At 55.2% G+C, this 11,910-nt stretch overlaps 5 protein-coding genes across 5 annotated transcripts in view; 3 read left to right on the top strand and 2 right to left on the bottom strand.

Moving 5' to 3' along the window:
* Window positions 1–700: 700 nt before the first annotated feature.
* On the top strand, window positions 701–2,035 carry BU26DRAFT_535366 (mevalonate kinase; the record flags this gene model as incomplete). Its single annotated transcript, XM_033831276.1, has 1 exon — window positions 701–2,035. One exon carries the CDS (start codon window positions 701–703, stop codon window positions 2,033–2,035), a length of 1,335 nt encoding a protein of 444 aa, XP_033676432.1.
* A 744-nt stretch (window positions 2,036–2,779) lies between these two features.
* Window positions 2,780–4,023, top strand: BU26DRAFT_556206 (uncharacterized protein). Its single transcript, XM_033832367.1, has 2 exons — window positions 2,780–3,334; window positions 3,400–4,023. Exons 1-2 carry the CDS (start codon window positions 3,108–3,110, stop codon window positions 3,548–3,550), a joined length of 378 nt encoding a protein of 125 aa, XP_033676431.1. The 5' UTR covers window positions 2,780–3,107; the 3' UTR covers window positions 3,551–4,023.
* Window positions 4,024–4,890: 867 nt separating this feature from the next.
* Window positions 4,891–5,640, bottom strand: BU26DRAFT_535365 (kinase-like protein; the record flags this gene model as incomplete). Its single annotated transcript, XM_033831275.1, has 1 exon — window positions 4,891–5,640. The coding sequence occupies one exon, from the start codon at window positions 5,638–5,640 to the stop codon at window positions 4,891–4,893; it is 750 nt and encodes a 249-aa protein (XP_033676430.1).
* Window positions 5,641–6,104: 464 nt separating this feature from the next.
* On the bottom strand, window positions 6,105–8,207 carry BU26DRAFT_469083 (uncharacterized protein). The gene is made up of 3 exons (XM_033825307.1): window positions 8,112–8,207; window positions 7,923–8,056; window positions 6,105–7,865 (listed from the first exon to the last, which is right to left on the bottom strand). The coding sequence occupies exons 1-3, from the start codon at window positions 8,179–8,181 to the stop codon at window positions 6,231–6,233; spliced, it is 1,839 nt and encodes a 612-aa protein (XP_033676429.1). The 5' UTR covers window positions 8,182–8,207; the 3' UTR covers window positions 6,105–6,230.
* Window positions 8,208–11,561: 3,354 nt separating this feature from the next.
* The window catches only part of BU26DRAFT_525246 (uncharacterized protein), a 3,117-nt gene continuing 2,768 nt past the window's right edge, over window positions 11,562–11,910 (top strand). Inside the window, exons 1-2 of the mRNA XM_033830464.1 lie at window positions 11,562–11,681; window positions 11,807–11,890. Of these exons, the coding sequence (XP_033676428.1) occupies window positions 11,807–11,890 (84 nt within the window). The 5' untranslated portion in view covers window positions 11,562–11,681. The remainder of the gene's footprint in view (window positions 11,682–11,806; window positions 11,891–11,910) is intronic.

The following is an 11,910-nucleotide window of genomic DNA, read 5'->3' as shown; positions in this document are numbered from 1 at the left end:
ATACGCCCTGTGCCGCAAGCCAGTCTTCTCATTGAAAATGGACTCGTCAAGAAACACCAAATCGGCGGCGATAAATTGGCTCATACACCTCCGATAAGCCTCACGGAGCTCCTCGTTGCGCAGTATCGATATGGGCCGTAGGGCGCGCTCGCTCCAGCCGCGATCCTTCAGCAGCCGACCGACGGTGGATCGGTGTACTCGAACGCCTCTCTCCATCCACAGCCAGTATACAACCTCGTCCTGATACATCCAACCGCTCTGAAACAGCTCATCGTCCAGCGCTTGCTCATCGTCGGGCGATAATTTACGCGGGCGGCCAAGTACAGCGTCAGGGCTGCGATACCGCCATGGCGCCAGCCGAGTAACAGAAAGCGATAAATATCGAGTCGTCGACGAGGATGAGCGACTCCGTGAGCTCAAAACATGGACTACTCCACCAAGAAAGGCGTCAGTATAGCCCTATACACGTATTTGTACAGCCTCACGACTTACTGGTAGTTATTCGACGATTAATCGCGGCGTCATCGATCGATTCACGGATTTCTGGATTTTGGGTGGGTTTCCCCGCGCGCGCGCGAATTTTCAGGTGTCGCCGAGACTTCTACGGATTATCGCTTCCCCTACAAGAAAAAAAAAACACCCCTATTCAACCCAACGCCCCCTTTCCTCAACGACCATGGATAACACACATTCACCGCCAATGGCGGCTCCATTCATGGTCTCCGCACCGGGAAAAGTCATCGTCTTCGGTGAACATGGAGCAGTCTACGGCCAGCCTGCTATCGCCGCAGCCATTTCCCTTCGATCCTACCTCCACGTCAAGACCCTCTCCGACTCCGAACGCACCGTCACACTGGATTTTAAAGACATTGCCTTCTATCACACTTGGGCAATCGACTCTCTGCCTTGGACGGCCTCCCGCTATGCCTCCGCGAGAAAGCTGTACCAATGTCACGGCGGCTCCCTCGACAAAGCGCTGCTCGCCGCCATTCAGCCGCTTGTCGAGTCCATCTCCCCGGACCTTCCACTAAAAGAGCGAAAGGTCCACCGTGGTTCCGCTACAGCCTTTCTCTACCTTTTCCTTTCCCTGGGCTCCCCGCAAAGTCGCGGCTTCGTGTACACGCTTCGGTCTACGATTCCAGTCGGTGCCGGCCTAGGTAGCAGCGCGAGCGTCTGCGTCTGCCTAAGCGCTGCGCTACTCATTCAGGGGAACGCTCTGGAAGGACCCCGTCGCGACTGGGACACGCAATTAGAGCGCATTAACAGCTGGGCCTACGCAGGAGAACTCTGCATCCACGGGGATCCGAGCGGAGTTGACAATACGGTCTCGTGTCGGGGAAAAGCCGTGCTCTTCCGCAAAAACGCCGACAGGCCTTCGTCTATTACCCCTCTCGATTACTTCCCTACGCTACGCCTTCTTCTCATTAACACTAAACAGGCGCGCACGACGGCCGAACAGGTTAAGAAAGTGCAGCAGCTCAAAGAAGCGAACCAGGCGGTGATTGGGCCAATCTTGGATGCAATCGGCCAAGTTGCTGAAGAGGCGCTGCAGTTCCTCTCCTCTGCCACTACCCACTTGGACGATAGCGAGGAGGGCCGCGCTGCTATTCGAAATTTAGGGAGGCTATTTCTCTACAATCACGGACTGCTAGTTAGCCTTGGCGCTTCGCACCCCTGCCTTGACCGCGTGTGGCAGCTGGCAGACACTGCACAGATCGGCTGGACAAAGCTTACTGGTGCTGGAGGCGGCGGCTGTGCTATTGTTTTACCCCGGCCTGACGTCAGCGAGGATGCCGTTAGGGAATTCGAGCGGGAGATTACAAAGGAGGGGTTTAAGAAGCATGAGGCTGTCTTGGGTGCCGCTGGTGTTGGCGTGCGTGGGCACACCGTCTTTAGAACTGGGCCTGAGGGGGCGGTTGAAGAGATTGACGAGGAGCAATTTGCGAACGCTGCCGATGCTCGCGCTATTGAGCGGCTGGTTGGTCTGGGCGGCCAGGAAACTAGTAAAGGGTGGATGTTCTGGAGCGCGAGATAACAGCTACAGACGACGCTCCACCACAACGCCGCATCGAGATATAAAAAATTGGCGGAGGTCCCACTGCTTTTATCAATGGAGATCTGACAATGCGGGCGTCGTAGCGTTGAGAGCCACACCGAAACGGAGCCAGGGGAGAGCCAGAAGCGGCAGGGGCCCTGCGTCACACCTGTTGCGGGGTCGACAGCGACGGGAAGGCCTCGAAGACGCTATGCGGAAGTAAGCGTATGAGACGGCCTGGGAGATGCCGTGAAGCCATCTTGCCACACCTGGGCACCAAAATCTCCGCGGAGGCAACCTCCGCTCCTCTAAAGCTTACCGCCCGTAACGACGAGCGTACGATGCCCCCGCTCTAGACCTTCGACATATCGCAATCAGCGTCTCCGCAAATGCCCTCGGACTCGACTAGGTGCCTTCGATCCTTGATGCTCGCGCGATGCCGAGTCCTGCACACCCCCCTCACGATTCTATCGACTATCAGACGTTGCAATTGATCGAATACGTCGCTATTGTACGCACCTCCGCAGCCCAGAGATTCGCCATCCGTCGAAGCAGCCCACATACACGCAGCTCGAGACTTTGGGGTTACAGAGACACATCGCGTAGAGGGTCGCAAGCGACGCTCAGACACCGTATATCTGGAAGCTGGGTGAACGCGCGCAGAGCTCGCGCACGAATTGCGCGTCACTCCCAAATGTATTGTCGGGGCTGAAGGGAAGGCTGCACACCTGCGGGTTTGCCAAGCGATCAAGAACCCGTCTGGGGTTCTTACCTTCGCCTTGGCTTCCTCCTCCTTCTTGTTGGCGTCCTCGCCTCTCTTCTCGGAGCTCTTGCTCGCCTCAACCAGGTCGCACAGTCGGCGGGCAACGCCGCCAAGCTTTCCATCATCAATTCTTCATCCATTATCAATTCTTCAACGATCATCAATTCTTCAACGATCATCAATCCTTCAACAATCATCAATTCTTCAACGATCATTAATTCTTCAACCATCATTAATTCTTCAACCATCATCAATTCTTCAACCATCATCAAACTCTTACCACCTCATCCTCTCTGTGCACCACCAACCATGACCAATGCTGCTCTCAGTCCGCAGCCTGAGTTCGCCGTCATGGCAGCCGGTTGCGAGGAGACAGCCAACAATTTCACCAACATGGCGGCACAATTTCGAAACTGCCAGAATTTGCCGACTCTGCAACGCGACAACGAGATCGTGACTACGTTACGGGCCATTGTCGAACAACTGGGTCGCATCGAGGAGCGGATGGAGCGCGGGTTTCGTCGTGTCGAGGTGCAGTACGTGAAGAATACCTTTTCGAACCCTCGCAGACATGGTGCCGGCTGACATGAAACCTATATAGCCAGCTAAATACCTACGCGCGCCTCGAGAACAGCCACATTATCGCCGCCAACGTCGCTGAGGACCTCATACCGCTCTATTCGTTGACGGCAGCTAATGCCCAACCACAAGTTATCCCAAACTTTCCCTCCCGCATCGAGGACATTAGCTAGTTAGACACCGGACGAGTCAACGAGTTGCTCTGTCATTTGGACCAGGGTATTAGCGGGAACCTGGCCCAGCGCAGGTCGAGGCTCAAGAGAGCGGTGGGGGGGTTCATTCGCTACGATAGCTCGGTTGTGAGGGTCTAAGCTCTGCGGCATACTTACTGGCGTTTAGGGCGAGGCATTGTTTGTTAGCACTAGCATTAGGCTAGGGTTAGGGATTTGGGTGGCTACGGAAGGAGACTGGCGAAAGAGGGGCCTCTTTAGGTAATTCACTCGAATAGCATTGGGTACCATTGTTGTCGCCGCTGCTCATTTGGCTGCACTTCAGCGGATCACCACCAGCACCACCCATCACTGAGCCATTCAGCTACACAACACTACTCCGCCATCAATACCCTTTGACGGCGGACAACTCATTGACAAGCAGGACACCTACCTTCCTGCCTTCCTCCTCCCTCCGCCGTACCTTTCCGCACCGGCGGACGTCCTCAACCGTCACTACACCTTCCTCCCACGTGGGGGTTACGAAGAAGTCCTTTCCTGACCCCCCCCCAACCCCCCCCAATCGCCCGCCGTCGTAATCGCCACCGGCGGTACCTTCCAACGCCGTCATGTCGACGTTCCACTTCAAGCTTGATCCATCCTCCCTTCCGCGGCTCGCCTCACGAGGCGAGAACTACCCAGAATGGCGATCAGCCTGGTCAATCGCCTTCTGATACGCAGGCCTCTGGCCTATCGTCTCGAAGAAGAAGGCGAAACCGACGCTGCCGGCTGCCGACGAGGCCGCCATCACGGCGTGGGAGGCGGACGATAACAAAGCGATGGTCATGCTGCTGTCATCGGTTCACAACGACTTGACCATGTCGGTGGCATCCTGTGATACGTCACCACAGGCATGGGAACACCTGGCGAATCGCCTCGATCAGGACACGGGCAAAACACCTTAATCATGTTGTTTCGATCGCTCACCAATCTGAGGTATCGCGACGGCGATAACCTCAGGCTACACCTGGACGAGTTCCACCAGAGGTGGACGCGCATGGCGAAACGGTGCTTGGCGTCCACACAGCCGGTGGCTGTCGCGATGAGACCCGTCTTCGAGTCAGATGAAGTCAAGGGTTCCTTCTTCCTGGCCACCTTGCCAGACACGATGGATACCGTGATCGACAACCTGGCCACCCGCAACGTCACCGCCTTTGCCAACATCGAGCCCAAGATCCTCGACATTGCCGAGAAACACTCGCTCGACTCGGTCGACTCGTCCGCGGCTGAAAGAGACATGATCGAGCTTGCCCCCTGGAAACCGTCTAACGCGCTGCCAGGCTCACTCGAAGGGTTTGATGATACTAGAACATTTCCAATTCCATGTCGGTTTCTGTCTCTTCTGGGTATTCCTGCATAACCTCTTTCAGAATGTCTCTCCACCATGACTGACTCCGGGAGCCAAACAATGCTTTCCTATACTCCCACCACTCCGGCCAATATCCTGCCATCTCCCAGTCGAGAATTCCCGTAATGTTGCCGGTTGGTGGGTCGACGAGGATGTTCTCCCACGAGATGTCGGCGTGTGCGAACGTGATACCGTGATCATCGCGAAGTCGGCTGCGATATTTGGCCACCCATTCTGGCCGCGGACAGTTTTTGACTGGAGCAACGAGGAAGTCGTTGAAGGCGCTGACTGACGCGAAAGGCCCGCATATTGACATGTTGTTCAGCCGATGGTCGTATGCCGGACCCTTGGAGCAGGATCCAATCCACCCAGGCCCAGACGGGCGAAGACGGCGCAACTGGTCGAAGTACGACTTGAGCTGGCGGAGTGCCTGTGCTTGGGCATGTTTGCTCATTGTATGCCACGAATCGCCCACCTGGGATCCTGGTAGTCGCTTCATGAGGATCCAGCCTGGTCCGTCCGCCTCATGCGTCGGGAATTGTACGTCGATAACAGCCGGGATTGGTATGGAGGTATGCTTCTGCACGAATGCCATGGCTTCGGTTTCGCGGCGGAGGCGGAAAACTGCGCCCCATTTCCGAACGGTATCGGTGCTCTCATACACAACTCGGGAAGTCTGGCCAGACGACGAGGCTTTGGGGATCATTGTAGATGTTGGGAACGAGCACAGGTATGCTAGCTCAGAACTCATCATCCTTCGTCGGGTGGTTTCGCCAGACTCTTCCAAGGTGTGCAACGAAGTATGCAGCTTCGCGTCTGCGTTGCTCTTCGACAAAAAGCTTTTCGTAATCGGGCGACTGGTCATCCATGAGCGTGACTCGTAGAAGTAACGGACTGTGATGTGTGAACGTAGAGTGTGTGAGAGATGAGAACCCGGGCGCTCCGCCTCTTGTTTTCGGTCCTGCTGGTCCGGGCTGCTCGGCGACCGATCGACCGAAGCTAGTACAAATTCGAGACAGGTTCAGATTTGAACCCACGTTCTATTGGCCAGGCGGACCCGATCGGCTTGGCACCGTCTATCAGCTAAACAGCGGATCTAGAAATGTTTCGCAAGGCGGAACACGCGAAATCGACGGCCACAAACATCGCGATAGCACGCAAAGGAAGGGAGGCACATTGGCTCCATGGAGTGATCACATTCTCACCGGCTCACGCCTCCAGCAACTCTCAGAGGATCTAGATACCGACTGCAAGTATTGCCCTTTGCGCTTCTCAGTTCTCGAGCTATCTGCTATCTCACTGTCCTTCCAATTCCTTCAAGTCATCCCGTGCTATCCGAATTATCCCTTTCATATCAGAAAGCAACTTTGGATTTACGTTTCTCCATCTTCTCCCATCCGGAGAACCGCTGGTCGTTTGGTGCCGCCCATCACAAGGAGTCGATAAGCGCTGGAGTGACACAAGGGCGCTTGACGCGGCACAGCTAGGCACACTCAAGGCCTGGTATTTCCCGGTATTTCTTCTCGGCCTTTTGGGTGTTTCTCGCTCCGTAAAGGAAGTGTCGGGGGTGCTATCCTGATCAACAATGCCCGACCGACTGTCACGCTCTCCTGGTAAAGATTCTGGCTCCGTAAATGATCGTGAGAGATGATGACTCTCCAGCTCTTGGGACAGTCCTGACTCTGGAAGCAGCGGGACTTCAAAGTCGAAATCAGACGGGAGCTCGTCAATGGCAGAGCGGATCCTGTCCAAGTGCTTTGGCATCCATATATCATAGACGTTCTTGGTGAACTTGTATGCCGTCCACTTCTCTTTGCCGTCCAGTTCTGTGAAGTCAAACTTGCGGATGGGGTGACGGTAAAAGGTAGTGTCTTTTCCCTTGATCATAGGGTAGTGGCCATAGATTCTCACCGAAGCGTGGTCGTGAGAGATAGAGAAAGCTAGGATGCTCCGGTGGAGTTCTTTCTCGCGCTTTACGAGCCGGAAAAGCTCAACGATAGCTCTGACCGCGAGAGTCATGCTGTGAGCATTCTGCCGATCTGCGACGTCAAGTGCTGCTGCACCGCACTTTACTTCGCACGCTAGGAACGGAAAGTACATGTAGTACGTGGCCATAAAGAAAGACATGTCCATAATATCGCCCAAAGCGGGCTTTATCTTGGACAGTTGATCTTCCGTAAACGCGATTCGCTTGAATCCGACAGCATAGTCGGGCTGTGGACGGGGGCCGAGTAAGGGGATGGAATTATTCCAGCCCTCGTTGATGCTTTCGATCAAACACTTGAGATGCTTGGCACCACGTATCGCTAAGGATTGGGCCGAAGGGACGATTAATCGAGCGATGTCTTGAATAACCTTGGCTTCGTTCCTATTCCGTATCATTTCACAAGTATCCCCGAAAAAGTCGTCATGGAAGATGGAATCCTCAGGAACCGTCTGTTTCGCCTCTAGTAACGTTCGGCAAAGGTCCTTACTTTCCCTAGTAACACCCTCCTCTTTTTCTCCCACATATCTGCCCATATAGCTCCCTTTCGTTTCCAGTAGAATTTCGTAACGCGCATCTTGGTATGGCGCACTCTTCTCCTCCCTCGGCTTTTGGTCGCTGGGCGTATTGGAGCTAGCCGTGAGAGAGCCCGGCTCCGATCGTTTGCGGCGAAGGGACGGCGTCGACTTCCTCCTTGCAAGCAGATGACTCATCGTGTCGTCAGGTTCAAAGTATTCCCTTGGCCAAGTTTGTTCCCTCCGCCAATGATCGACTGGATCGATTTGGGTGCTCCTGCCGCAAGACGGCGCTTCCTGGTCCATCGGTACCTTAACGGCGAAGCCGGTCCTTGGTCGCCTTCGAAGGGGGGCGGTTGGGGTGTCGTCGACTGGATTTTCGACCCCGCGGGATCGCTTCCGATTTTCAGACTGTGGAGCAGCCAATCGGTCCTACAGAAGCTCAGCTTGAGTTGACCTTTGTGGCGGAGCGGAACAAAGTTGACATACCTGTTGGCGCAGAGTCTTATTCGCCGGGAGAGAGCGTTGGTTCTGGGTATGTTCGTTATGCTGGGGGTTAAGACGTGCACTTCTACGAAGCGTACTCTGCGCTTTTGCTTTGCTGACTCCTCGAGTGTGTTTCCCTATCGACCAAGTCAGCGGCGGGCGTGTGGTGGGTGGAATCACCGGAAGGCGCACCTTGATTCTTTTGTACAGGCCGACGCCGCCTATGCTTCTGGGCGACTGGCTGTTCGCGATAACGAGCCATGTCGACTGGCAGGCTTGGGGGGAAAGGTGTCTTTTGTGTTGCGACGGCGTGCTTCGAAGGATGCGAGCATGGGGAGGATGACGCGAAGTGCGGGCGGGCGGGTCTTGGCGCGAAGATGTTAACTTATTTAGGCATAGTTCGGATAAATTCTCGGCGACATTTGGTCCGCAGTAAGCCCACGAACCCAGAATGTGAGAATCGCCATTACCTTGGAAGAGCTCGGAACGTGGTGCAGCTTCGACCAGTCCTCCAGGCTCCAGGAAGCCTTCTGTCTCGGGCAATCGCACCGCGTCTTCAGACGTGTCGTCGCTCTCGTCACCGGCTTGGGAGTCCATGGTCAAGGACTTGGTCCTGCCTCTGTTTCACGAGACAGTACTCCGAAATAAGACCAAGAAGCTCCGACACGAACTCGCCGGCAAGGTCCAGAAGAGGGGGGGGTGTTCCTTGGACGCGTTTAGTGGGTGGACGCTTGACTGGCCCACGGTCAGTCCCGAGCTATCATTGGATATGTTCGACGCTTGGGACGTTGACGGGAGCCTCCCCGAACCAGAGACAATATAGTTCGGCTGGAACTTCGACTCTTGCGTCTCCAGCCAAGCGTATCAAGAATCCAAGACGCAGTGGTTGGCCATCGACGGTTCCTTCACCTAAGAACAGCATAAGGTCTCTCTTTTAACCTTCCTAGAGGAGGATACTCTTCGCTAGACTACAAAATTTAAGGGCTACATATTTTCCGCGATATTGTACCTGCATCGTGTTATTTATATGCCTAACTTTAGAAACACACTCTTACTTCCTTGTGTACTACTAACGCCTGCAACACCTTTGTCGTTACTATTAGAGGCTTCTTAGCGGCGTACTCTTTAGCGGCTAAGCTATTATGTAGTCTCTATAGACTAGATTTAAGGGTCTCTAGTCCGTTGAGGAGAGCCTAGAAGTCCGTTATGTCTTGCAGGTCGACTTGCTCGTAACGTGGTTTAGTGGCTATTCGAGGTCGCAATTACAATGGTCAAGAGGGGTCCTATTCTGCCTGTGCCTTAGTAACTGTTAGCATTACCGTCTTTGCAAATTTAGGGCTTTACTAACGACTAGGATCTGGTTACTGCAGCTTAGATTAGGAGCACTGTTCGAAGGAACATTCGGGCTCTGTCTAGATGCGGATCGTTTCGCTCACCTAATCGATAGTCCGGCATACTATAAATTTTGCCGCTTGAGCCGCGCCTCAGCCGTCGTCCAATGCCTGTTGCTCGTGATTAGAGTTCAGGTATCCAGCGTTACGAGAAGCCGGCTGGTGTCGACTTCCAACCAGCGATGTCCTCTTGGCCTCGCCTTTCAGACCTGACGCCGAAATCCTGTGGCATGGCTTGGTTTTAGGTTCGGGGCAATGTTGACATGTAGTCACGTGCTCTCTCCGACGGCCGGGACGGACCGAGTGGTTCTCAGTCCGGAGGTCCCAATCTCAAAATAACGTCCATTTCGAGCGGGGCTTTTGAGGGGCCAGATTCGGACCCTCGTCCTGGACCGGAGGTGTTCTGCAAATACGGCTCTACGGTACCACAGGACCAGAGCTTCCCGCCGTCCGCAGGCCAGTCCTCCTAAGGGCAACAGGTGTATCCTCTGGCTGAGGACCAGCTACAGTACCCCGAAAAGACGCGCAAACGTAATAGGACCATTGAGGATCCTCGAAAATATTCTACAAAAGTATTGGAGGAATCGTGCGCAGTCCCTCCGTCGGACTATCCCGGAAGCCGAGGCCCGTGGGTGGTAAATTCCGCGCCAGCTCAGCCTCAGGTCAAACGAAAAAGACACGCTCGTCTCGTCCAGTTAGCACGACGGAACAGAGTGACACCTCTGATCACAGCCTGCTGTACTAGAGGGCGCGCCAACCCGGGTAATCGTAACGCGTTTGATTTGTGCGAATCCGATGACGACGCCGTCTATCTGGGCACCGTTTCGAGACAGCCACGGCTCGAGAGAGGTGCTCTCATCTCGCGGTCCACACGAAGAGGGCTAATACAGAACAGCAGGCGGTTCCAGACACCGATCACAACCCTCCCATGATGTTCGAAGCCGCGGGAAGGCACCACGTCCGCTTCCGGCGAGACGCTCGTGGCATACCTCGTCCCCCCACGATGTTCGAGATCGTGGCAAAGCGCCACGTCTACCTCCGGTGACCCTGCGACGTGGTTCTCCGAAAGCCCTGGTTCACAACGCACGAGGAGGGAGGAAGGCTGCTCGGGGCAAGATACCGATCCCATCGGAGGTCTGCGGTATGCGTGTCAAACTGGGCTGGTTGCGGAACAGTGTCGGACAAACCTCAGAGCTAAAGCCGCGGCTAGAACTGGGCTGGCCCCCCCTTTCCTCCGGAGCTGGAAACCCCTCCAGAACTGGACTGCCACGAGCGTTCCCTCCAGAACTGGAAACCTTCCCTTTCTACCAGCCGAGGCGGTTCAACCTACATATCTTCCCGCGTGCATCCCAACCACTCTTGACAGGACGCATCGTAGCCACAGCATGGCAGGGGCTACGAAGGGCTTGTACCCCGAGATATCGCAAGGAATGGGAGAACGTCACTGCATTGGAGACGGAACCGCGCGGAAGAAAGGTCTAAATAGCGATTCGTGGGGCTAAGGTTGACTGTCATCGCTGGAAGGCAGGCAGCACACTGTGGTGCACCGGTTGTAAGTTTAGATGCTGCTATAAACGCGGGTAGATGTTCTCGTCGTCTCAATCACATTCGGTAACGAGGGAACGGTTTTCTGGAGGCAAGGAATGGAGGCACCAGTATTTAGTGAATTCCTGTAAACAGAAGTCGAGGAGGGCCTGGATCGTCGCAGAGGTCGGCGGTGGCGTATTCGGTGTATCCGTGTGAGGTCGCCGGCTCCAGGGTAGGTCGTGGTGCCACCATGCTGGGCGGCGATCCGGAGCGTGAGTGGATGGGCCGAGGAAGGCCAGAGCAGGTCGCGGAAAAATACCCATGGCCAATTGGCAGCAGGGCAACGCGACCGCTCCGAGTGTTGAACTCATTAAAACCGGGTCCTGTTGAGATAATTGGGCTGTTGCGGAATATATGCTGGAAGCCTACATCATCGCGGTGTTGATGGGTGAGGCGGAACCAAGGGAACCATGGTCTGGCCTCGAGTCTGGATATCTCCCGCGCCCTTACGACATGGCTGGGCCGTCTCATCAAAGGAGGCAGATCTACGTGACGTGGCCGTCCGATCTTCAGCGGCCATGCCCAAGTGCGTAAGACTAAAACAACACTTGGAGTACCACCGATCGAGGTTGCGCGAGGTTGCGCGAGGGTGCGCGAGATAGTTAATCCGACAAGCTAACGGGGAAACTCCGGCGCACGTCCCTCTGGCAACGGCCGCACTGGCCATCTTGGCAAACCCCAACCCAACCTAACGGCAGAACCCAAACAACGTCCGCCGTTCTTCACCCACAACAAAGCCATCTTCAGCTCATGGCCCTATAGTCGCCGCTTCAGAGCACTTCGCACCTTCGCAAACCCCAACCCCATCTAACGGCAGAACCCAAACAACGTCCGCCATTCCCTACCCACAACAAAGCCATCTTCAGCTCATAGCCCTATAGTCGCCGCTTCAGAACACTTCGCTTTACAATGGACGACGAGGTTGCGAGACTACGACAAGCTCTCGCTGAAGTCGAGGTTGCGAGACTACGACAAGCTCTCGCTGAAGAGGAGGTTGCGAGACTACGACAAGC

This window comes from Trematosphaeria pertusa (genome assembly GCF_010094035.1).
Source record: "Trematosphaeria pertusa strain CBS 122368 unplaced genomic scaffold BU26scaffold_24, whole genome shotgun sequence".
Classification (NCBI taxonomy): Eukaryota; Fungi; Ascomycota; class Dothideomycetes; order Pleosporales; family Trematosphaeriaceae; genus Trematosphaeria; species Trematosphaeria pertusa.
Note: the sequence above shows the minus strand (reverse complement) of the source record. Positions and strands in the feature narration are given on the sequence as shown.